This window comes from Hirundo rustica, chromosome 13 (assembly GCF_015227805.2).
Source record: "Hirundo rustica isolate bHirRus1 chromosome 13, bHirRus1.pri.v3, whole genome shotgun sequence".
NCBI lineage: Eukaryota > Metazoa > Chordata > Aves > Passeriformes > Hirundinidae > Hirundo > Hirundo rustica.
Window position 1 is genome coordinate 18,193,323 of NC_053462.1, and position 24,098 is coordinate 18,217,420.

Sequence of the window (24,098 nt, forward strand, 5' to 3'; positions counted from 1 at the left end):
CAGCTGGGGTCCCCAGGGGAAGGGGCTGCACCCATCAGAGGCAGTGGCAGGGACAAAGGGGACCCAGGCTGACCCATGGGGAGGTGCATTGCCCTTGGGAGGGCCACACAACCCCACAAAGCTCAAATTCCCTCTGTTTCTGCCTTTAGTTTTCTCTTTTATCTGTTATAAAACTGTGGGTTTATGACCCATTTTTTTGTATTCACTGAGTTCCTTGGGAGGTGGAATGCATAGTAGATACATTATTTTTTAAACTGCGAAAGTAGTTATTGTGGAAAAGTCCTAAACAGGCCAGGGATCTGGCACTTTACTAAAGTCCAGGTTTAGGTTTGAAGCTAAATTATCTGCTGGGGTGAAATCAGAGTCTCAGCTGGAAATAGTTTTCCACACCTTTTGGCTTTGAGAAAAAAAGTGAAGTCAGCTGTGAACCAAACTTATAGTCTTTGGTCTTCTGGAATAAATGCAGCTTTGAGTCACTTGTGATGTGCTGCAAATCCCACTTTAGTGTCTACATCCAGGACTGCTGTTAGAAAAACATCACAGATAAACCCAGCCCTGCCAGCTGTGGCCAGCGCTCCAGATAATGACACAAGAACCTTGCCTGAGCTCAGGTCAGTGCTTTGGGAGTTTTGACCTGCTTGGGATGAGAGCTGCAAGCTGGGCTCTGCCACTGCTCAGTGCAGGCTGGACTAGAGCAAGAGGGATTTCTCACAGGGCAAACAATTCCAGCCGTGCAGCACAAGCCAGGGAAAATGCAAGGACAGGGCATTCCCTGAAAGAAGGAGCAGGGTGCCTTGGGCAGGCAGTGACACAGGAAGGGGACAAAGCCACCTCTTCTTGGCACCACTGAGTCCCCAAACTCCAATGTCGCAAGGCCACGTCCATGGGGATTATTTGTGCTCCTCCCCAGACTGCACTGAACACAATCAGCTCTCTGAAAACCTGGAATATGAAGCGCAGTAGCAAACGTGCAGCAGTAAAAGTCCAGGCTTTGTCCTTGCATTTCCCACTTGGAAAGAACGGGAACCTGGCAAACAAAGCCCTGCAAAACAGGTAAAACACCTGCAGTCCGGTGAGCTCCGCTGCAATTAAGAAAATCCTTATCACTGCAGGTTTTCGGAGACGAGTGTTGAAGTTAATTTTGGTGTGGATATTCTCACAGTTTCCTTTCCCCAGCTCTAATCCACCTTTAGGACACCTGCAGTTTGTAACAGGGCTGCAGACATTTCTGGGAGCCTGGTGCTCCTCATCTGCTGGGTCCCATCCTTTGGGATCCCCGGAGGAGTCGCTGGCTGAGGAACCAGTGGAGAGTTTCCATCCATCCCAAATTCCTCTCCCATTTCTCTTCCATTTCCCTCTCTCTTCTTGGCTCACTCCCATGTCTGCCCTCTGTGACAATTCATGGGGTCACAGCAGAGGAGTTGGGCAGTTGTCCACTGCTATTTTTAACTGAATTTTATTATATTTTAACTGAATCTTGCCCTGCCCAAGGCTTGGCTGCTCTTCCAACACGTGAGTTGGAGCATTTATGTTATGAAAATAAGGCTGATCATGGGATCAGAAAGTGGAACACGTTATTAACTGTGGTTCTTCTGTGCTTGATCAAGTTTGAAAGTCAAGATTCCCCGTGTGTCCTTATTAGACTTTTATTTTATGTTTATAATTCAAAGTCGAAGATTTTAACTCTCTCCTGAAATTTTCATGAGAGGAACCTACAGCTTTTATTGCACAACAGTATAATACCAAGAAATGAGAACTTTTTATTTTCATGTAAAAACACCCTTGATCTGAGCAAGGATTCAACATTATGAAAGTTAGCATGAGCAGGCATTAATTCTGGTACTGAAAAGAAAGAAAGAAAAAAATCTAATTTTCATCCATTAGTTTGAAAAAAGAAAGAAAAAGTTATCTTGGATGCTATAGGAAAAAACCTGAGAGTTTTGCTGGAGGCCCCTTATCTACATTTATCACTTTTAGATCATTCTTGCTGCAGAAGCATTTAGCATCATTTCTGCTGGTAAAATAAAATGCATGAATGCAGAACAGGGGTGGCACATGGGGAGCTCAGGACAGCGCAAGTTAAACACAAATAAAGCAAAGACTGTGCAAAAAAAGAAGCAAAATGGAAAATTAATGTGGTTTGAGAAGCATTTGGAAACCCTCACACACAGCCCCCTCTGTGTCACGTACAGGTAAGCACCACAGTGGTTCTGCAGCTTATTGCACAGAAAACATTGATGGTGTTAAGGATGGAAAAAGATTTTGCACTGAAGCTTGAGAGGTTTGTGATTTTCCTGATGCAGGGAAGAGTCTTTGGGGCGAGGAACAGTGTGGGCCCAGGGGCAGTGGCGGGAGGTGATGCCTGGTGCTGCCCTAAGTTCATTCCTTTGCCACGTGAGCTGGGAGAGAGTTGACCTTAAAAATCCCATAATACTCCGTAATGCTGCACTTTCCCTCCTCCTGCATATTTTCAGTGAGATGTTACTAATGCCAGCAAAGGAAAGGGCAAATGCTTTTGGCCACTGATGAGCCAAACTCTGAGTGCTCAAATAGGAAAACAAATATCATCCAAAGCACTCAATCTGGGCAGGATTTGAGCTAAGAGCTGCTAAAAACCCAGTGAAAGCTCAAGCCAGGAAGAATAAACTCAGAACAGGCAATTAAACTTCACTCTTGGCTTGGTTGCAGTGGCTGGTGGTTCAGAATTGCCACGGAATGATTTACGGGGAGATAATGGAGCATTGCACACCCCAGCTCCCACAGAGGCTCCACACCTTCATCAAGATGCCAGCATTTAGTACTAAGCTTTATTAAGCATGAAAGGGGAGAAAAAAAACAACAAAAAAAAGCCAAATTTGAATTTTTAATGCCCTGAGTTAGTCCTTAAAAAAAATATTTATAGAGTAGATGATAATGATTCAACAGAGCAACCTTGGAAGGGAGTCTAAAATGAATATTGACTTTGCTTTGCCAGTCTGTGGTTTGTGGTAAAGGAAACAATTTTTAATTCTCCATCTTTCACCACTGGAAAATCTGATTGTGAGATAAAGACCACACCAATATTGCTCATTATTGTTAATGCCTTTGTGAAAGGCTGATTTGGAAATGCTCTAAAGTCTACTAAAGTGATTAAAGTGTTTAAAAATTACTGACCTAGTTCATTCAGATAGCTGTAGGGTCTCCAGTCTGCAGTTTCTCTGTCAAGGATTTTGTTACTGAGCTGTTCGAAAAGTATGATAATGGGTTAATGCTGGAAGAGACAGACAGTTCCCACCCCAGACTACAGCCCAAGGATGTCAGGAACAAAAATGGGAGGTGGGCCTGCCTTGGCCTCACCATCTCAGCCCTTTATCTGTGTGAGGTGCACAGCTGTTCACTGGCATTCGGGAAAATCACAAAGGAAAGTCACTTCACCGAGCCACGAACACAAACGTGCTGGAAAACACAGGATTTCCTTTGGACCACGACTGGGATACCTGTGGAGATGGATGGATCAAAACCCCTGGAGCAGCATGCACGGAGGGGCTGCCTGCAGCTACGGGATCTGCTGGGGCAGCTGAGGGGGCACTGACAGGAGATGCAGGGGGACACGAGTTCTCTCAGTTCAAGGAAAATTGGCAATGATGGAGCACCAAGGCCCCTGTGGATCTGCCAGCGGAGAGGAGAGTCCGGAGCTGCCCTGGGACAGCACCTCCCAGAGCCTGCAGTGAGAGGAGAGGGGCCTCAGCTTTGGGAGCACGGCCCCACCGGGCTGGGACAGAGCACAAGGGGCTCCACAGGTGAGTGGTCACCGGCTGGGGGGTCTGGGAATCGCTGAGATTTCCTCCTCACAGCATTCCCTTGAAAGCCACAGCTGCTGGAATGCAGCTGGTCCTGAGGAAGGGTCAATTCAAGAGCAAATCCCAGCCTTGTTTCTGAGAAGCTGTGAAGCCATCTCTGCCCTCCTGTGTCTGCTTCCAGACTGGAAAGTCTCCTGCTGTGTTTGGAAGCATGCAGCTCTGCTATTTTACTGTATTTACAAGAAAATGCTTAACAAAAAGGAGGTTAAAATTGAAAGAGGGTATTCAAAATTACCACAGCATTTCATTTTTCCTGATCTACCATTCCTTTTTGCTTAGCTGTCTCAGTATGTTTTCAGACCTGGAACAAAACCCCTCACTGATGTATCGAAGCCTGATGGGATATTAAATCCCAGCTGGGGTCCTGCCCCGCATTCCAAAGGCATTTCCCCCCCTCCACTGTCCATTCCAACAGCCTCAGTGCTCCTGCCACCCCACCTCGGGGTCCAGCATCCCTGTGTTGTCCCCGTGCCCACAGTGCTGCCGCTGTCCATGGGCACTGAGGAAGCTCTGCAGGAAGCCTGGAGAGCCCAGGAGACATTTCATGATCATCCAGCAGCTCCCTGTGCTTCCCCAAACTGGGAATGGAAACAGAGACAGCACAGGCAGGGGTGGATGGATCCATGGGTGGATAGAGGGATGGATGGATGGATCCATGGATGGATGGATGATGGATCAATGATGAATGAAGGAAGGATGGACCCATGGATGGATGGATGAAGGATGGATGGCTCCATGGATCCATGGATGGATGGATGAAAGATGGATGGATGATGGATGGATGGATCCATGGATGGATGGATGGATCCATGGATGGATAGAGGGATGGATGGACAGATCCATGGATGGATGGATGAAGGATGGATGGCTCCATGGATCCATGGATAGATGGATGGGTGGGTGGGCAGTTGTACAGTCCAGCAGGGGCAGGAGGATGAAGAGCAGATCCATTTGGAAAGTGGTCACTGGGAGGAATTTGACCCTTGGCACCATCAGTTCCCCTAAGCAGAGCCCACAGCTTTGTTCTTCTCTTCAAAACTTGCAGCCAGAACACAAATGCTGATTTTTCAACCCAGCTGCACCACTCAGAGCACATTTATTAAAGTCTTGGGGTTTCTATTAAAAGCTGTGGGTTTGCAGGATTTATAAATCAGCTCACAGACCTAAAATTTGGCATGAAGAGCTACAGGCTAGAATTGATTTTTTTTAATGAAATGATTTGGGGACATTTCTAAGTTTTTCTGAATGCATTTTTTTAAAATGTGATTATAGCTGTCTCTTTGTGCTACTATCATTTCTTAACACACTATAATTTGTTAACTTTTTTTTTTCTTTTTTTCTTTTTTTTTTTTAAGATGGAAAATACTTCAATTTTTACTGTGAAGCAAAATTGCTTTTCTGGAGGAAGAAATCCTTCATAGTAAATTTATCCATTAAAATTCCAGGCTGGTAACTTTAGCAATTTGGTTAAAACTACCTCATATCTGGCAACTTTTCCTTTAAGATCAACGAGATACCAGCCTGAGTAAAGCAAAGCCATTATCTGCCTGTCTGAAATAGCTGGATAGATGACAGTGGCCACTTGATCACCACCAGCCATTTGTCAATGCCCAGGTTTTTAAGTCCATGGCGATTAGGCAAAGGAGTTCTGGCAGGAATTCCATCATACCTTTATCTTCCAGGAGAGCAATCAATAATTTGACATTTATTTCCCTAACTACTGACTTCAGATCTGCCTGGTCCAAGCTTGGTGCTGCTCCGTTTTAGGTGCCCATCCTGAACGTTCTGCAGCCATTCTGTATTTGCAGTCCCTCCTTTTTCTTGGGCAAGTTTTAGTCAAAGGTGCTTAAATGCTGCTTTCTGTACTGAATTCCTTTTTATTGGCTGCGTGACATCCAGTCAGACCATTTCCAGTGACCTCTGTTTTGCAGTTTCTAATTTTATGTGAAGTCTTTGGTAGAATTTAGAACTTCCTTTGAAAGATGTGAAGCTGCTGGCTCTAAAAATTCAGCACATCTAATAGCAATTGATTTTTATGATGTCTGCAGAAACCAACACCTGGACTTTTGCTGTGATGCAGGAAGGGAATGAAGGTGGAATTATGGGCTTTGCAAAAGCTCAAGGTGAAAATCCTCCATTTGCTAGCGACCAGTGCAGCAGCCTCATCCTTCACACAGAGAATTCTTCACAAACTTTGCAGAACTTGGTAAAAGTGAGATTTGTTTTCGCGTCATGCACAACTCAAAAACTCGAAGCTGGCATCGAAGCCCTGAGAGTGGTTCTGTGAGTGGTCCTGCCAAACGCTCTCTGAGCAACACAGATGCTCAGGAGGATCTGTGGCTCAGCAGTGAGAGCTCTGATGTGAAGACACAGCTATGGAGGTAAGTAATCTCTATTTATGTGCTTTGGAAATTTTTGGTGCGGTAATTCCGTGGCAAAAGTTCATCTGAGTTCGTGTCTGATACTCCTCGGTAACTTGCAGGTTCATGACTAGTTGGTGTCATGAGAAAAAAGGCCAAACCTACTTGTACGAGCTCATAAACAAAGGTCAAGGTTTGGCTTCACTTAAACTCACAGTAAAATATCCCAGCGTTTTCCTGAGCTGACTTGCTGAGCTCTCTCCCGTGGGAAGAGCAGTTACTTGTGGCAAAGTGCTGGGAGTTAAAGCCTGCGCTGAGATGCTGGAGCCTCCTTCTGAACCTCAGAGCTGCAGATCCGTTCTCAGGGACCTTGCACAGAGATGAAGCTCAGCCCTGCAAGCTCCTGCTGGCAGCTGGCACAGGCTTGGGGACAGGACTGGAAGGGCTTGGATCCCCCAGCCCCTGTGTCCAGCTGCCTTTTACTGCAAACACTCGGGCACATCCCTCAGAGAGAGCTGATCAAGCTCCATTTTAGCAGTAATCAGATTTCTTTGTCCCATTAGTCTTCCTGGGAAGCTATTCCAAAATCCCACTGATCTGATGGTAGAAATCTAATTTCCAGCTTCGATGCATTCATGGCCAGTTCATCCTCATTTGTTCTCGAGCCAGCTCTGTCATTTCACTTCAATAGCTCTCCTCCCTCCTCGTGTTTACCTTGCTGTATTATAGATGGCAATCATGCTCCCCCTCAGCGTTCGTTTTGCCAGATAAAAGCAGCCAGGCCTTTTTTCAGTCTTTTCTCAAAGGCTCCCCCTCATCCTCCCACTTGTTTTCCTCCTGCCTGTGCTCCACTGGCACAACTCCCCAGCCCCAAACACACTGGGGAGGGTTTAATCCTCCACTGGTGCTTTTCTCTCAGCAGCTTCAATGGTTCCCCCCAGGACCTGAGCACTGGCCAAATGTCTGTGTGGCACAGGGGCAGTGAGGAGGTGACATCCTTGCCCCTGCCAAAGCCTGGCCCTGCTCCCACCCTGTGCAGACACAGCCGTGTCACCAAGCGTCCCCAGGGCAGTGCTGGGCCCTTGAGCTCCTGCTAAAGCCCCACCACCTCCTTCCCTCCAGAGGTGCCACCCTGGGAGCTGCAGCAGGGTCGGTACAACAGTGCTGGGAGCCCCCAGCCACGGATCCTGGAGGGGAGAGGGATGGGAGAGCAGAGCAGGAAGGAAATGGGAATTATATGTGTAGAGCTGGGGGAGAAAAGAGACTAGGGAAAGGGACAGGAGAAATAAAAAATAGAGAAGGGCAGGGAAGCACAGGGGAGCAAACTCTCCTCAACCCTCCTCAAACTGGAGCAGGGCTCCCAGCTGTCCTGCCTTGGTGCTTTGCCCAGGTCTGAGAGAGGAATGGCTCCAGGCCTGATCTCCTTGGAGCACAGGGATAACACATCCCAGCCTCTGGCTCAGCGCTTCAGACATTCCTCTGCCTTTTTTTTTTTTTTTTTTTTCTTCCTCATTTTGCATCTGTGCTGGTTCCTTTGTGACCCCAGCTGGCACTATAAAGAAATGAATCCTCCAAGTACAACTTGTGCACATTTCTCTGCAGAAAGTGAGAATGGCACCAGGCAAACTGATTTGGAAATGAACTCGTTAAGGCAGCTATTAGAGCTTTATTTGCTCCTTTGTCTTACTTGGCTGCAGAGCTGCAGACAGACAAAGTGGATTTTTGGCCATCCTCAGCTATTCAGCACTGCAAAGCATTCTCATTAATAAGTGAGATGCTGGGAGATCTAAAGGAAATATCAGGCCATATATTCTGATAAATACCCTGAAAATACCAGTTCTATTCCAGGTCTTTCAGTGATTATCAGGACAACCTGACTGACTACAATGGCCAGAGCTGCAGTGGAGGAGCAGCTTCCAGGCAAGTCCCAAAGCACCACTTGGGGATTAAACCTTTCCAGCAGCTTCATTTCTGAGGTAGTTCTGTGAGAACTGCAGGCTGGGAATCCAGGATAGGTGCTGGCTTTGACCTTTCCTGAATTCATTTCAATTTCTGCAAAAGGATTAGTGGTCCAGATGGACACTCATCCTAAATTCGACATTATGAGCGTTTGCACTTTCAATTTGGGGAGCAAAAATTCATGATGCAAGGGGACCATCTACATCAAAAGCCATATTTACACATCTGTCTAAACATTTCTCTGAGAAATCTCTGTAGCCAGCCCTTTTATTACATTTTAATGAGATTTTCTTTTAACAACCAAGAAATTACTTACAGGAGCACATGTAGAGATATTTTTGCCCGTCCTGTACAATACTGTCTTTTTTGCATTAATCTTGTTTGTGTGGCATCCCAATGAATAGTTACATTTGGATTAAGGTGACACAGCCTGAAATACCATCATTTTTAAAGCTGACAACCTTGATGAAATCAATTGCATTTCCTTTTCCCCCTGCTCCCTCTGCTTTGCCCCACCTGGGCTTATTTAATGCTCCAAAGGCAGAGCTGTTTTACCATTTGCCGTATCTAAGTTTACTGCTGAAGTGCTGAACTGAGTCACAGAGTTGTTCATGAATGGTCTGAGGGAATCAGTTGCAACAAATGAGAAGGAAGGTGCTCCTGGATGTTCCAGTGACAGGGTTGGAATGGCTCTGCTGGAGAGGCAGGAGTGACAGCAGAGCTCCCAGAACGTCCCTGGATGAGTCAGGACAGTCCCCAAAATCACCCCTGGTACCTTCTTGCATCTTTCTGCCTGTCTGTGTCAGCAGGGAATTTGTGTGTGTGATGTGGGAAAGAAGAAAACAGCAAAGTGAGATTACTGATTAATGCTTCATTGATTTACTGGTGGTGTCTTCACGGATAATTATACTCATTGAGTTATTTATCTCTTCTGAGAGGCAAACATACCTCAGAGTTGCTAAGACACCAAGCCTTGCTGACCCAGACAGGCATGAGACTCCAGTTCCCATTCCCAGAGATTGGGAAATCCAACCTTCGAGTGCCTGGGATGTCAGGAATGCTACCCTGGAGTTTGAAATAACGCTGGCAGACACCAGGGCCCCAGAGACATTGCTTGGGCTGATTTCCTTGAACTGATAAGAACATTGCTGCAGTGGGGTGGGGTGATATCTACCTTACAGGAGCTGTTTCCATCCAGATTACTGGGAAAGAAGCGTGAAGTCACCCCACATGAGAGAGTGTGGTAGCTTGGATTGGAAAAACAATGAACACTGCTGCTACCTTGGGATATATCTGGGAAGAAAACAAGTCATCACAAAATACTTTGGAAGCCACAACAGTTCTTGAGAAACTGAAAACAAGGTAGAGACAATCTAGTTTAGAAATCTTTGTTGGAGTACTGGGTGTTCTAAAACATCTGCAGATGCAATCTATCCTGCATTATGGTGTGAAGCTCTTGACTATTAGCATTAAATATGAGAGAAAAAAAGCAAAATATTTAAATAATACGGTGTTATCTTCTTGGAGATGTTAATGAAGTCATTCCTGACAGTCCAGCTGCTTTGCAGGTGAGGGGAGGGAGGTAAAACTCGGGAAATGCATGGGCTGCAACACAGCTGCCTCCTTGGTTTAACCTGTGGAAGAGCCCCTGAGCAGCCTTGCAGGTGAAAAAATGAAACCTTTGTCACAAAAGCAGGAGTAATGTTAGAAATCAAGGTGCTATAACCGTACCAAGGAGTCCAAAACAATTTCCATTGTGTGCAAAGGCTTTTTAAAAACCAAAGCTGAAAGGCAAACCTGGGCAGTTACATTGCATGCTCAGAGACATTTTATCTATTTCCTCAGCTGAAGTTATAAACACATTTACCAAACAGAGTAATTTACCAAGAAAGGCATCATATTTATACCGGCAGTTCGAATGAAAACATCAATCCCATTCTGGTTCCAGCTGCAGAACAAATGGATGCACATTTCAGAGCACCATCAGGAGAAGGGATGGGAAATTTCAACTGGAGCAGCATCGTTTAAACAACGAGGCCCTGTAAGGAGCAGGTGAGTGGGCTTTAATAAAGCATGGACTCAAACTGCAGGAGAGAGGTTTGTTGTGGGGAGCACCTCCACATCAAAGGGTGATGAAGTGGCTGCTTGAGCCCATCACCACCTTCCCTGGAGGCTGGCAGCGATGGGTGGGGAAGGACAGGGACCTGGCTGGCACTGGGGTCCCCAGCCACTGTCACCCTCCTCTCCTTGCCCTCTGCATTCACCTCACACTGAACATGCACTCTGCTTTGCTGACATCTTGTGGAGATCTAGACTGAGCTTAACTGACTGCAGAAGGTCCTGTTTCCAAGAAGGGTTTCTCTGCAGGGTGTCTCTGAGCAGTGGCTCAGGGCTCGGGGAAAGCTGCTCCTGCACGGGCAGCTCTGACCGAGCACCTCTCTTCCGCTGAAATGTGCAAAGGGATTTTCGAGATCAGCTCGATTTTGTGGTAAGTGTAGAGCTTTTGAGTCCCAGCTGTTTTCCAGAGCTGCTGCTAACAAATGATCTGAGATCAGGCTGCGATTCCAGAGCTGAACTCTTTGCATTGAACATCTGTCAGCCAGGCTGAATGGGCTCTGCCGTCCCCCCCAGCTACAGCTCTGTGACATTTTCAATCAAACCTACAGGAAGCACATCTCTCTTGGGGTGTTCCAGTGGGAACTGGGGCTGGAACCCACCCCTGATGTCCGTGTGTGCCCCTCACCAATGCAGCTGCTCTCCCACAGCCTTGAGCCTGTTCAGGGTTTGGCCCGAGGACCTCGCTGCCCCAACCCACGGTCCCAGTTAAACACGGCCACTTGGACCTGTGTCCTTGTGTTCTGAAAGTGTTGCTGGAGTCAGCTCTGCCTTCCCCCTTCCCTCACCCACTGGCTGTGGGCAAGGAGCAGCTGGAAGGAAGAGCCAGGACCCTCTGGCCCTGCTGTGGGGTTCGAGGTGTGCCACGATGTCACCTGAGACACCGCGAGTCCTCCCCCAGCTCAGCCGGCTGGAGCTTGTTTTCTGCACCCAAAATGAGCCAAAATAAAACTCTACCAGAGTGCTCTACTACTTAGCACGATGTTGAATTAATGACCCTGAGCTTGTACACATCCCCCAAAATTCTTTTCTTCCCCCCCCGAACTCAGAATTACTCCTTCTGCACAGTTCCCTTTGGTCGATACTTAAGCAGCCACCCAGGCTGATTTACCTTGATAGCACAGTCCATTTTCTACACATTTATTCATGAAGCTCTTGTAACTGCTGGCTGGAAATACATCAAATTCAAATCTAATGCTATCCCTGTTTAAAAAAAAAAAAAAAAAAACCAACAAAAAAAAAAAAAAAAAACCCCAGCCCACAAAAAAAATCTTTCTCTTCCCAAAGGTGAGAATTTTATTCTGGTCTGAACAGCAAGGAAAGACTTAAATGCCTAAAGGAAAGGGACTTAGACTGAGCTCCTGCTCTGAGCCTGGGCTGTGGGGTGCCACAGAGAGCATCGGTCCCCATCCTGCAGGACAGTACTGAGGAAACTGGGCACCAGCCCAGCCACAAAACCAGGGAATAAGTGAGCACTCTGCAGTAATTACAAACCCAGACTTCTCAACTGCTAAATGGAACTGCTGCCTTCTCTGTGTGTGGGTCTTCTCTGCCCACAGGGTGTCAGTGGGACGGCTGAAGGCTCCAAACAGGGGGGTTCACTCTGCCACCTCCCACCACCCATCATCTGCAGATCATTTCTGGAAGTGTCTTGTCTAGGCTTCAGGATCCACGATGCTTTATTTGTGGCAAGCTTTGCTTAGCTCTTGGCTCTCAGCAGAGCATCCACCCATTTCAGAAAGTTTGCTAAGCCCTTGATAAGACCTCAAACATCACTTCAGCCCATAGCAAAGTCTTTGTGAAAGTCCCACTAAGAAATCTCTGCTCTCTCCAGCACTACCACACCGTTTTCCCTTCTGGTTCCATCTCCTTGAACTAAACAACCTGCATTTTAAAATCTTTCGGAGCACCATTTTGATTTCAGGCTCATTTGGGAAAGTTTGCTCTCAGATCCATGTGCTGTGGATAAGCCCTCCCAGCACAGGTGGCTTTCCTCTCCTCTGGCTGCAGGACAAAGTGTGTTTCGCTGCCACATCCTTCATCCACAAATGCCGAAGGATCCAAGGGCTGCCCAGGGGCTTCCTCGTCCTCATAATCTCTCTCACACATATGCACGGATTATCAGCCTCACAAGAGCTGAGGACGTAAAGACCAAAAATATCCTCCAGAAATAAATGTGCTGGAAGAAATCGCTGCCTCCAGGAGCTAGGGATCTGTGCACGTGACTCTATTCAGAAGCAACACCACCATTACCCAAAGGAGAGTAAACAGACAAAATAAACACTGGAGATTCAGGAGAGCCGTAATGTTACAACCACAGAGGGCTGGATGCTGCTGCCGTCCAGGTGGAATTCCTGCCAAACCACGTGGGTTTACATGGGATTCTGTCCTTTGGACAGGCACATCTTCATGGTATTCTGCCCTTAATCCACAAGCAAACCTGCAGGTGAAGGTTGGAATCCCTGTTCCCTCTGTGCAGCATTGCTGCTGTCCTCCAGCAGCCTCTGTAACACACGTGTGTGCACACCTGCCCTCAGACACACACACGTTGTCTCGCCAGCCACATATTCCTTTTCTGTGAGCTTCTCTCAGTGTCCACCTCTCCACTTTCTGCAGAGGAAGGTGCACATCAGCACCTTTTCCTGCCTCTCTGCTCTGTGGAAGAGAAGCAGCCTTGGTAAGGCCAAAGTTGGGGCGGTTACTGAAAGTCTCAATAGGGGAAAGTGCTGGAGGACAGTCAGGACTTGGCACGGAGTTTTCAGAAGCTCTCGTCTAGAATTTGTAAATGCCCTTCTAAAAAGGGCAAAACCCAAAACTTGAAACAATGCTGGTACCTGCAGGCAGTTTTTAACGAGCTGAAGATGGAGCAGTGTGTTTCTATCTTCTTAATCTTCCTCTGCAAGCTCAGATGGCAGAGTTTTCCAAGGGGGAGGAGGAAGGAAAGTGTCCTTGTGACCTCCAGAAAGAGACGCCTGACCCCACTGCACTGCAGCTCCCTGGGTGATACAATTTCTACTGCTGAAGGACTGCACAAAGAAAATAGAGGAAAGAAAAGGCCCAGTGTCTGCATCCCCATCACCAACTGAGATGAACAGGAAAGAACCGTTATCCAATTTTTTTTCTGGAGGAAGTCCCCTGACCTGGTGCTGTTGGAGTTTGGGGGGAACTGGTATTCAGAGGCTTTACAAACTGACCTGACACAGCAGCAATGCCACAAGGGCCAGAGCTAAACTCCCAGCCCAAGAACCAAAAGAGATCCCCCAGGTTCAGTGCAGATAAGGGATGTGACCCCTCAGCTATTTAGGATGTATGCAGGAATTCAGCCATCTCCGAAAGACTTCTGTTCCTCATGTACTTAAGTATCATGTGGCATCAGGAGCTCTGGGAAGGGTGGCTGCACCCGAGAGAAATGTGAAGAACATGTTTCTCACCCATAATGGGCAGCTTGAGCAAGAGCCAGCAAAGCTGAAATCCAAAAAATAAGAAGGAATGAAAGGAGCTCCATGAGGATTTCTCCCCCTAGCTGTAACTATCCGAAGAAGGAATGCTCTGCTTGGTGGTGTAGGTATGAATGCGGTCAGTGGTGCTCAGCAGAGAGCCCATGATGTGGACACCCCCTGGCAGGACAATGTCCCTGGCACGAGGACTGAAGCCACCGTGCCATGAGAAGCTCTGGGATGAGGTTCCAGGTGTAGCCAGGCATTGCTATCATTGGCTTCATGGGACAGGCTCCTTCCAGGCACATCCTTGGCAGGGAAGTCCATAAAGATCTTGCAGCTGTGCCAGCCTGAGACAGCAGAGAACCAAGGGGCCTCGTGCATTTCGAGCAGAAAGCAGCAAGAAGAAGGCACTGCAGGCCTGGGGAAGCAGAGCTGCTGGGCCAACCTCTGCCCGCCCCAGGGGCTGGTATTCACTTGGGCTTGGAGTTTCAGCCATTTCTAAGGAACAGAGGGAGTCAGAGAGCAGTAAACTTGAGACAGAGGGGAAACCAGGAGGAAGTAAAGCCATCTCCTGCCTGGCATTGTCCCTGATATTGGCCTCAAAGGAATGAAAAGGAATGACAGCATTGAAAAGGAGATCACATCCCCCCAAATTTGGACAGTCTGTCAAGAAAAGCTGTCCTCCACAGCAGTTAGCGGAGGATTGAAAGAGGGAAGAATGCTTTGATCCTGAAGAGCTTTCCTCTTCCTCTCTCCTGCTTTCCTCAGCTCCTGGGAAGATGGATCCCACCAGCTGGGACAAGGACTGATGTGCACAGAGCAGTGACAACAAATAGACACCTCAAATCACAAACTGCAACACAGACAAAACCAAAACCTTGACTGACCCAGCCAATCCCATTCCTCAAACAAAAAAAAGGCTTCCCAAGGTTTCACAAAGGAAAACATCTCTGCACTGCAACAGGAATGCACATGACTCAAAATTCCATGCAGCATATTTCCTGCCTAGGTATATCCCATATCAACTTCCACACAGAAAGCAGCTTAAATCAGTTTTATATTTGCTTTCCTGTCCCATTTATGTGTTTAAAGATCACGGCATTCTGAAGAAGAATGGAAGTGTCGTTATTTTTGAGGCTCAACAAAAAGTCACACATCACAGAAACTTGTATTTCCCCAACAGACAGGAATATGAGTCTGGATTTGATTAACATAAAAAGACCCTTACCAGAAAGTGAGTAATCTGTATTAGTCATCCTCATGGCTGGAGTGTAAGATACACTTGGCATGTCATGGCCCTTCTCCTTCTGTTTCCGTCGATACCACACAAAGAGTGCCAGCAAGACCATAATAATTAGAAGGAGAATAATAATTCCAATGATTGCTCCCACTGAGTGCCTCTCTGATCCAAGAGCAGGGCTAATTTTAGTATAGGGGTTTAATTCTTCCATCATAAGAGCCGCTGTTAAAATAATTCATAACACACTGTAAATCGAATCGTGCATTTCATTCTTGAAACACTGTGTTTTTTTAAAGGCAAGCACATCATTGGAGAGGGGGAGAGAGAGGGATTTTCTAGAGAGAATTCCACTGTACCTTGATCACATCGGATTCCCTTGAAGCCGGGACTGCAGTAGCAAGTGCCTGTGACGTGGTCACACGTTGCATTGTTCATGCACTCACACAGCTGCTTGCAACCATAACCAAATGTTCCTGGAGAGCATTCTGGGGAGCCAAAGAAAAACACTGGGAAGAATTCTACTGGTTTTGGGAATGGGAACAACACTTGCCATGGGAAATTCCGTAGAGAAGTCTCCCTGGTTTTGGGATCTCTGGGATAGCACCCTACTGTGAAATTATTATTAGTCTAAAGCAGAAGCTAAATGTATTCTAGGTGCAGTTTGTTACTTATTAAGTTGTAACTTTCTGGAAAATTCATAGAATGAAATCAAGATAGGTACAAAGGCTTTAGAAGACTTGATGTGTATTGCAAATGTTCAGAGTTTAACAGAGCTTGAGCTCAGAAGCTGTAGACAGCAGAGCTCTGTGTTCTTCCCCAACCTACCTGGTTTTTATTTCATGGGAGGAGTTGCAAAGAGAAGTTTTACTGAACCTTTATATGAACCCAACAGCCTTTACCAAATAAGCCCCACATGCTTTCCCACTCGTCCCTGCCAGTGGCAGGAGGTGAATAGAACACTGCAGGTGCAATTTCAGAGCTGAGCATCTGAACTGTTTGATTTGCTCTGCTTTGGTGTCAGGATTCCCAATACAGAAGGAATTTCTGTCCTGTCTTTGTGCTTCTATCAAAAACAAAATGATTGAATGTCCAGCTGAGAAATTTACCCCTACAATTGCCATGATGGGCTATTACAATAAATCTGTAGGCAGCTTACTGTACTTCTGGAAGCACAATTCAAGAATAAATTGAAAGAAACAATGTCTGTCACATCCCACTTATTTCCCTGGAGAAGCTGCATTACTGAAAACATGCACCCTTGCTCTGATCCTGTGGAATTTATTGTTCAAGATGTGACTCCTCGTGTGTCACTGCGAATGTTTCTCTTTGTGTGACAACACCTCCCCAGTGTCAGTCTCAAAGTAGCTGCTGGTAGCCAAAATTTAATATTAAGTAGAGAACCATAGCCAGTATCTATTGATTTGCAGTGTGTATTAAAATAGCATCTTTAATCTGTTGGTACTCAAAACAAAGAAAAAATAAAATCATTACAATTAATGCTCATTCTTTTATTAGCCTGCAGCCTACTTAAAATGAATAAGGCCTAAATTTTGGGACTGCACCACAGAAATGATGCCTGCAATTAAGCATTTCATCTGCAATGCAGTGTGACTGCCCATTCAGCAGGATTTGGAGAAGGAAGGAGCCTTAATGAAGAGATTCTTTTAGATTAAACAGTAGAAAAACAAGTAAATAAATACATTTGCAGTTTGAATAGAAAAGAAAGCCTCAGGCTTTATACAGGGGTCAAATCATAAAGCAGCTCCTTGTATAAAACCTGCTATTGTGCAGTTCTTTGTGGGATTGGCCTCTTACAGAGTTACAGGGGTGCCATGTGCAGACCCCCACGAGCACACAAATTTGGCCCTGAGATATTCACTTTGCTGAATGCAAGTGTGTGCAAAAACATTATTTATGAATTCAGTTACGTGCACAAACATTTCCATGAAGATCCACTGTAGCAAGCTACAGTTAAAAAGCCTTCTCTTGCAAATCTGGCAGAAATGTTACTGAATTACTTTACTGCCAAAAAAAGTCAGGGAACCCTGTGGAATTAATGCCTTGGGAAGATGAGGTGAGTTTCACCTGTGTTTAGAATCCCAGTAAGTGTGTGAGAATTTCCTGGTGAATTACTGCACTGGAAAAACAAGTAATTACCCAGTTACAGCACGTCCCTTTTCCAGGACCCTCATTCCATGTTCTTTAAAGAAGCCGTTTGGCACAGCCTGCTAAATATTCCAGTGGGACATGGACAATTCCAGCAAGACATTCCAGATCCCTTGCAAGGGAATTGAGGTTCATTGGGAAACACTGGCTGCTCAAGCTGAACACAGACCCTCCCAAAATGGCAAACAACCTTATTTCCCTTGATCTGCTTTCATTGTAAAGGTGAATTTTTATCTGGTCCATTTCTACTGGTCCGTAATTCCTGTGGGAAAGCCTCATATCCCCAATATTCTTTGGAAGGCAGAGAGCAGAAAGGAAATTCTCTTTAACCCTTCTGTCTCCATGCACTGGGAAACCTGGGGCTGCTGCTCTCGGCAGCATTCCCAGGGCCCGAGGCAGCTGTAGGGCTGGCTGTGTATTCACAGGGACAAGCTTTTTGGGAAGGCCCCTTGCAGTCAGCACTGAGAGCAGAGATTTGCTTCCTCTCACCCAATTTTAGCCTGGGAACTAAAGGCCCAGTTTGCAGGGATTCACTGAATTTCTTTATGCCTACACTGCCCAGTTCTCCAGAGGTGCTCTCTCCTCCCTGTGGATTGTATCAGGTGCCTGGGGACATCGTCCTGCTGACATCACCACCTCATTTAAGAGCCTGTCTGTGCAAGAATTCTGGAACAGCCCCCTGTCTGGAGCAGGAGAGGGCTGGGGTCGCTGGTACTCACTCTGCTCACACTGTTTGCCTGTAAATCCCGTCCTGCACGTGCACTGCCCGGTGATGTGGTCACAGTCGGCTCCGTTCTGGCACTGGCACACGTTGGCACAGTTCTTTCCATAAAAAGCAGCTGGGCAACCTTTCAGCAGTCAGAACAAGGAAAGAGGAAGAAATAAGCTGAGACCAAACTCAGATGTGTTATCAGCGCAAAGTGTGTGGGCTTATAAATCTATGGATTTTCAGCCTCTGTATATTTAATGACATTTATTTGATGGTCTGAATGCAGAGATACTGTGACAACCAATTTTCTTGAAGTAATGTTTCTCATCTTTACAGAATTGCCTCTTAAGTTTTTCAGAAGAATGAAAACTTGACCCATCTATACAAACTACATTTTCAGGAAATGAAAGAAGATGCTAAACAGAAAGGCTCTGGAAGACCAGGGATCAATCAATTACTTGCAAGTGAAAGAACCTTCTTAAAAGGCTCACCGGAATTGGATCTCCTCTTTCATACCGGTAATTTGGCACTAGGGTGAGAAATCTCTAACGTTTTCCTAAATCAGACCACAAACACCGGGGCATTAAAAAGCAGCGACACTGACTGTGCAAATTCTAACAATGAATCAATAATTTAAACGATTTCCCCTCCTTTACCGAGCGCCAAAGGCATCAAAAACCTCGAAAAGCTTCAGGACTCTTTTCTCAGGGGTGATGTGAGGTTAGCAGGAGTAAGGAGCTGTGTGGTTTTCCAGGGAACACTGCAATACTGGGAAGAGACACGAGGTAGCAGCACACACTTTGACAGATTCCCTGTCCCTGAAAGGCTTACGCTGAGTGCAGTAGAGCCCCGTCCAACCATGGGTACATCTACATTCTCCATCGTAGGGGCTGCACAGTGCTCCGTTGTGGCAGTTGCATGAATGAAAGCAATCAGGGCCCCAAAACCCAGTGGGACAAGCTATGAAAATAAAAAACATTTGTCAGCTGACAAAAGAGAAAGCAATGATACTGTGTTAGTGCTGGGGAGGAGCAACAAATAAAGGGAGAACCTGGGAGACACCAGCAAAGGCAGAACCTCACACTGCTGAGCTTGGCAGTGACTCCTGCACAGTGACCAGTCCCTTTTGCACAGTGACCAGTCCCTTTTTCACAGTGACCAGTCCTCCCTGCACAGTGACCAGTCCTTCCTGCACAGTGACCAGTCCTCTCTGCACAGTGACCAGTCCTTCCTGGACAGTGACCAGTCCCTTTTGCACAGTGACCAGTCCCTTTTGCACAGTGACCAGTCCTCTCTGCACAGTGACCAGTCCTCCCTGCACAGTGACCAGTCCTCTCTGCACAGTGACCAGTCCTCCCTGCACAGTGACCAGTCCCTTTTGCACAGTGACCAGTCCTCTCTGCACAGTGACCAGTCCCTTTTTCACAGTGACCAGTCCTCTCTGCACAGTGACCAGTCCCTTCCTGCACAGTGACCAGTCCTCCCTGCACAGTGACCAGTCCTCTCTGCACAGTGACCAGTCCTCCCTGCACAGTGACCAGTCCTCCCTGCACAGTGACCAGTCCTCTCTGCACAGTGACCAGTCCTCCCTGCACAGTGACCAGTCCTCCCTGCACAGTGACCAGTCCCTCTCTGCACAGTGACCAGTCCCTCCTGCACAGTGACCAGTCCCTCCTGCACAGTGACCAGTCCTCCCTGCACAGTGACCAGTCCCTTTTTCACAGTGACCAGTCCCTTTTGCACAGTGACCAGTCCTTCCTGCACAGTGACCAGTCCTCCCTGCACAGTGACCAGTCCCTCTCTGCACAGTGACCAGTCCCTCTCTGCACAGTGACCAGTCCTCTCTGCACAGTGACCAGTCCCTCTCTGCACAGTGACCAGTCCCTCTCTGCACAGTGACCAGTCCCTCTCTGCACAGTGACCAGTCCCTCTCTGCACAGTGACCAGTCCTCTCTGCACAGTGACCAGTCCCTCCTGCACAGTGACCAGTCCCTCTCTGCACAGTGACCAGTCCCTCTCTGCACAGTGACCAGTCCCTCTCTGCACAGTGACCAGTCCCTCTCTGCACAGTGACCAGTCCTCTCTGCACAGTGACCAGTCCTCCCTGCACAGTGACCAGTCCCTCCTGCACAGTGACCAGTCCTCTCTGCACAGTGACCAGTCCTCCCTGCACAGTGACCAGTCCTCCCTGCACAGTGACCAGTCCTCCCTGCACAGTGACCAGTCCCTTTTTCACAGTGACCAGTCCCTTTTGCACAGTGACCAGTCCTCTCTGCACAGTGACCAGTCCTCTCTGCACAGTGACCAGTCCTCTCTGCACAGTGACCAGTCCCTCTCTGCACAGTGACCAGTCCCTCTCTGCACAGTGACCAGTCCTCTCTGCACAGTGACCAGTCCTCCCTGCACAGTGACCAGTCCCTTTTGCACAGTGACCAGTCCTCTCTGCACAGTGACCAGTCCAGCCCAAAGCATTGCAGGATTCTGTGATTCCATGTTCCCTGTGCAGGGCAGAGGCAGGGTCAGCTCTTTGCTGCAGTGACCCAGGAGAGGACCCCGCTCTGGGCTGTGGCCACGCTCGCTGCCTCGCTGGCATTATCTGTGAGGACAATTTAGGCAGGGTTGCAAGGTATGGAGGTAATTTGATTTTCTTTTTGACACGCTGGAATTCTTGCATAATAAAACCCAGCTATTCAGGTTTACTTTGCTATGCAATCAACCACTAAAATTACCACATTCATTTGAAGCACAGAGTGCTACTCCAATCATGTAAAAATGTAAAGAAAACTTCTTCCAGTATGAATTGCCATCCACAAATTCAGATTGCTTTTGTTGTTGGGGGCTAATATTAAATTAAAATCTCCGGGTCTATTTTATATTTCAACAAGTACAATATTAATACATTTTTTAAAAAGTTATTTTAAGCCTCCCTCCAAAAATGAATGCAGTAAGTTACTGTTATTAGTGCCAGACTAAAAGATTCGAAATTATGATAGCCCTTCAATATAACAACTATATTTTTGCTTTAAAAAGCACTTTCCATTGCTTCCTGCTAAAGACATGAATTAATAAGGCAGGGTTCCCAGGAAACCTGAAAGTACAGAGACCAGGCCTTTTTCCATGGATGCCAATGGCTCCATGGATGATAACTGGAAGTTTCTGCCATTGGACAGACACCTCTGAAACCGGAAGGGATGGCCAAAAAAACCCTGGCGTGACATAAATCAAACAAAAGGTCACTGGACTCACACAAAGTAAAGCTGAGCAGGATTTGGCCTGAAGTGTTTGTGCTATAAGCAACCAGAAATATTCTTCCAATGTCTCTCTACGGCAGAGCTGCAGGGGCTGTTAGTGAATCCAGGACTGGCTCTGGAGTGGAGCTGAAATTATCTCCTGTGCAGCTCCAAGGTTCGTTCCAGGTTATCAGGAGCACAGGGCTGGAAACAGCCTGGGAGGAGAGGCCAGGGGAGCCTGGAGTGGGACGGGGTCACCTTGGCAGAGGTTCCCTTCGTGTGCAAGGAGTGAGGGAGCCAAGGGCCACGTCCCCCTCTGCTCATCCAGACACAGAGCTCCTGCACCTGAACTGGTCCTGCTGACCCGGCCTCTAAGGAAAACCATCCTTATCAAGGTTAACACACACTAACAGACATTTCCCAATTAGATGGCTAAATATAATGAGGAATATATGCAACTTTCTGTCTTTTTTTTCCTTTTTTTTTTTTCCCCTGCTGTTTTTGAGTGACAGCAATATTCTGCCTGTGGAAGACACACAATAAAAGCAAAATTACAGCTGTCTGTTTTTATCCGATTCCTGCTTTATCACTTGGAGTTTAATATATTTTACTCTGGAATGCTGTCTAATATGCTAGTTGTATCCTGAATATGAAGTAACATTTCTGAATGGTCGGATATTGCCTCCCTCTGTGATCTAGCTTCAATTAAGGGATGCTCTCAGGAAATGACACTTTGGGATCAGCAAATGCCAATCTTCTACCTGGGCAATTTTCAGAAAGAAATCCTTCATCCCTACAAGGCCGCATTGACTTTTACAATTAAATTACATTTAACAGAAATATTTCAGCTGCTCAATTTCTCAATTCTAGGGACTTGGTACATGAAAACATTTAGTGGTTAATAATGTCTACATGTAATAGCCGAAAGAAAATGATTTAAAAAAAAGAATAAATAAAAGGAATCCAGCTAGAAATTAAAAGGGAAGCACGGAGCTTTCTTTTCCGATAAGAGCTTGTGACCTCCCTTTCCCGGAATTAAAAAACCAATCACGCCTTCTGCAAACTCTAAACGCAGAAACGAACTCCATCCAAACGGACTTCGATTAATTAAAAGAAATCAGCTTTAAAGAGAGCGAGGCAGTGGCTGTAATACAGCAGGGACGTCCCCAAATCTGCCTTTGACTCTGAGGAGGCACTGAACAAACCCAGCTGGGCTGTGTGAAGGCGGGAGGCGCTTACTCTGCGAGCAGTCGGTGCCGATCCAGCCCGGGAAGCACTGGCACGATCCGTCCGTGGGGTTGCAGGTGCCGTTCTCGGTGCACTGGCACAGCTCGGCGCAGTCCTTCCCGAACCTCCCGCTGGGACACGCTGAAACACAGGGCAGGCTCTTCAGCACAGCGCCAGCAAACATTTAGAGGTTAGAGATAAAATTAATTACACCACTTTGGTGGGGTTTTGGTTTTTGGTTTTTTTTTTTTCCTTCGATGAAGCAAAATTCTGCTGGAAAGCAGGAAAAGGCAGGAAGCATTCGAGCCTGGTTTTGCTCGCATCCCAGGAGTAAAAAGAATAGGGAAGTCATATGAAAATCTAATTTTTTTCTGCTGGAAAACGAAGCTAATATGGTCAGAAGATTGCAGGGCAATTGAATATTGAAGGGCAGTATGGAGGAGAAGAAGGGTCATTAGGAGAAGAAGAGAACAAGAAAAAATCAGGAGAATTTTGAGTGGCTGGGACTGCTCTGGTTTCCAAGGATTTTTTCTACTTATATGTTCATGTATGTTATGTATCTGTTTGACTGAGAGCTATTTAACAGACGTGCTGCATCCCAACAAAATCAGCACCTCTCCCTGTGTGCCCACCTAAGTGAAGCTGGAAGAAAAGAAACTCTGAATTTTTTCCAGAGTCATCTTCTCACATGCTAAGCACAGAGACAGGAAACTAATAGACACGGAGATCTTCAGCCTCCCACCAAATTATTGGAAATCTTTAAAGTTAAAGTTGATGGAAAGCTCTGCTCAGTAACGAATGAAATGTTTCATTTCTGGGCTCTTATTGGCTGTGTTCCCTGACAAAAACAGATGTATTTTCAAAACAAGATAAAACATACAGTCCACCTTTGCAAAGAGTGTAACAAATGGAACTGGACTCGTATCCTGGTAAATAATAGCGATGTCAAAAAAGTGATTAAGGCACTTCCCTGAATTATGCAGCTGTTTTACCACTTCAGCTTCTCTCACTTTCTCAGAAGGAGTCTCTGCAGGTGACCTCAATCTATCCTGACTGTGAATCAGCCACAGATTGAAACCCTGAGCTGTGATTCATTGGCTTTTATATAATGTACCATCTTCTGCTCTTACTACAGCAGAGTATTGTTTTCTGCTTGTGTTTCTATAGACTGTGGACTTATCTGTAGGAGTGGATAAAGTTGGGTTTGGCTTTCACACTGTTCTGTGCTAAACAGAACAGTTCCTAAGCAAAAAGAGATAAAACTAAACACAATACACAGCCAGGATGGAGAGAATACACAAAGAGAGAAGGAAAGCAGAGCTCTCCTATCACAGACAGCAAAAACTGATCTGATCTGTCAGCCCAGGCTCTGGGAAAGGCCACACCAGCACTCCCTTCCAGCTCCAGGCACTGTTTTATGGCACCTTTGAGATGGAGATGGGCAACACCACCTCCATGAAGGCTGGGGTTTGTATGTAAAAATGTAATCCTCAAAGGACTTCCTTAGAGGAGGAGCTGGTTTGTTCTGCACTGACGGATCAGGGCAAGGTCTGTGATCCAAACAGAGCTCTGCAAAGGGTCCAGGTCACACCTGGGCGCACACGGGCAGGGCTGGCACAGGGGGTCCCTGCCCAGCACCTCCTCTTGTCTCCGGGAACTGGGACGATGCCCTGGGCAATGCCAGCACAGAGGGATGACAAAATGCTTGCTCTCCCTAATTTAAACAACCTTGTTTTAATCCAAACAACCTAATTGAAACAACAAACCCTGTTTTGGACTGACAGAGTGACTCTCGTGAAGACGTGAGATCCAA

The 24,098-nt window shown here is 46.6% G+C and overlaps 1 protein-coding gene across 9 annotated transcripts in view; it reads right to left on the reverse strand.

Moving 5' to 3' along the window:
• MEGF11 (multiple EGF like domains 11) overlaps positions 1-24,098 on the reverse strand; it is a 261,527-nt gene that overhangs the window by 11,987 nt on the left and 225,442 nt on the right. For 5 of the 9 annotated variants that reach the window (XM_040077843.1, XM_058422421.1, XM_058422420.1 and 2 more), the window contains 5 exons: positions 22,298-22,426; positions 18,660-18,788; positions 17,839-17,967; positions 15,310-15,438; positions 14,942-15,175 (listed from right to left, as the gene is read on the reverse strand). In XM_040077843.1, the coding sequence (XP_039933777.1) occupies positions 14,942-15,175; positions 15,310-15,438; positions 17,839-17,967; positions 18,660-18,788; positions 22,298-22,426 (750 nt within the window). Of the gene's footprint in view, positions 1-3,153; positions 3,221-9,332; positions 9,452-14,941; positions 15,176-15,309; positions 15,439-17,838; positions 17,968-18,659; positions 18,789-22,297; positions 22,427-24,098 lie in introns of all 9 variants that reach the window. The other 4 variants (XR_009208315.1, XR_009208314.1, XM_040077847.2 and 1 more) reach the window with 3 other exon arrangements.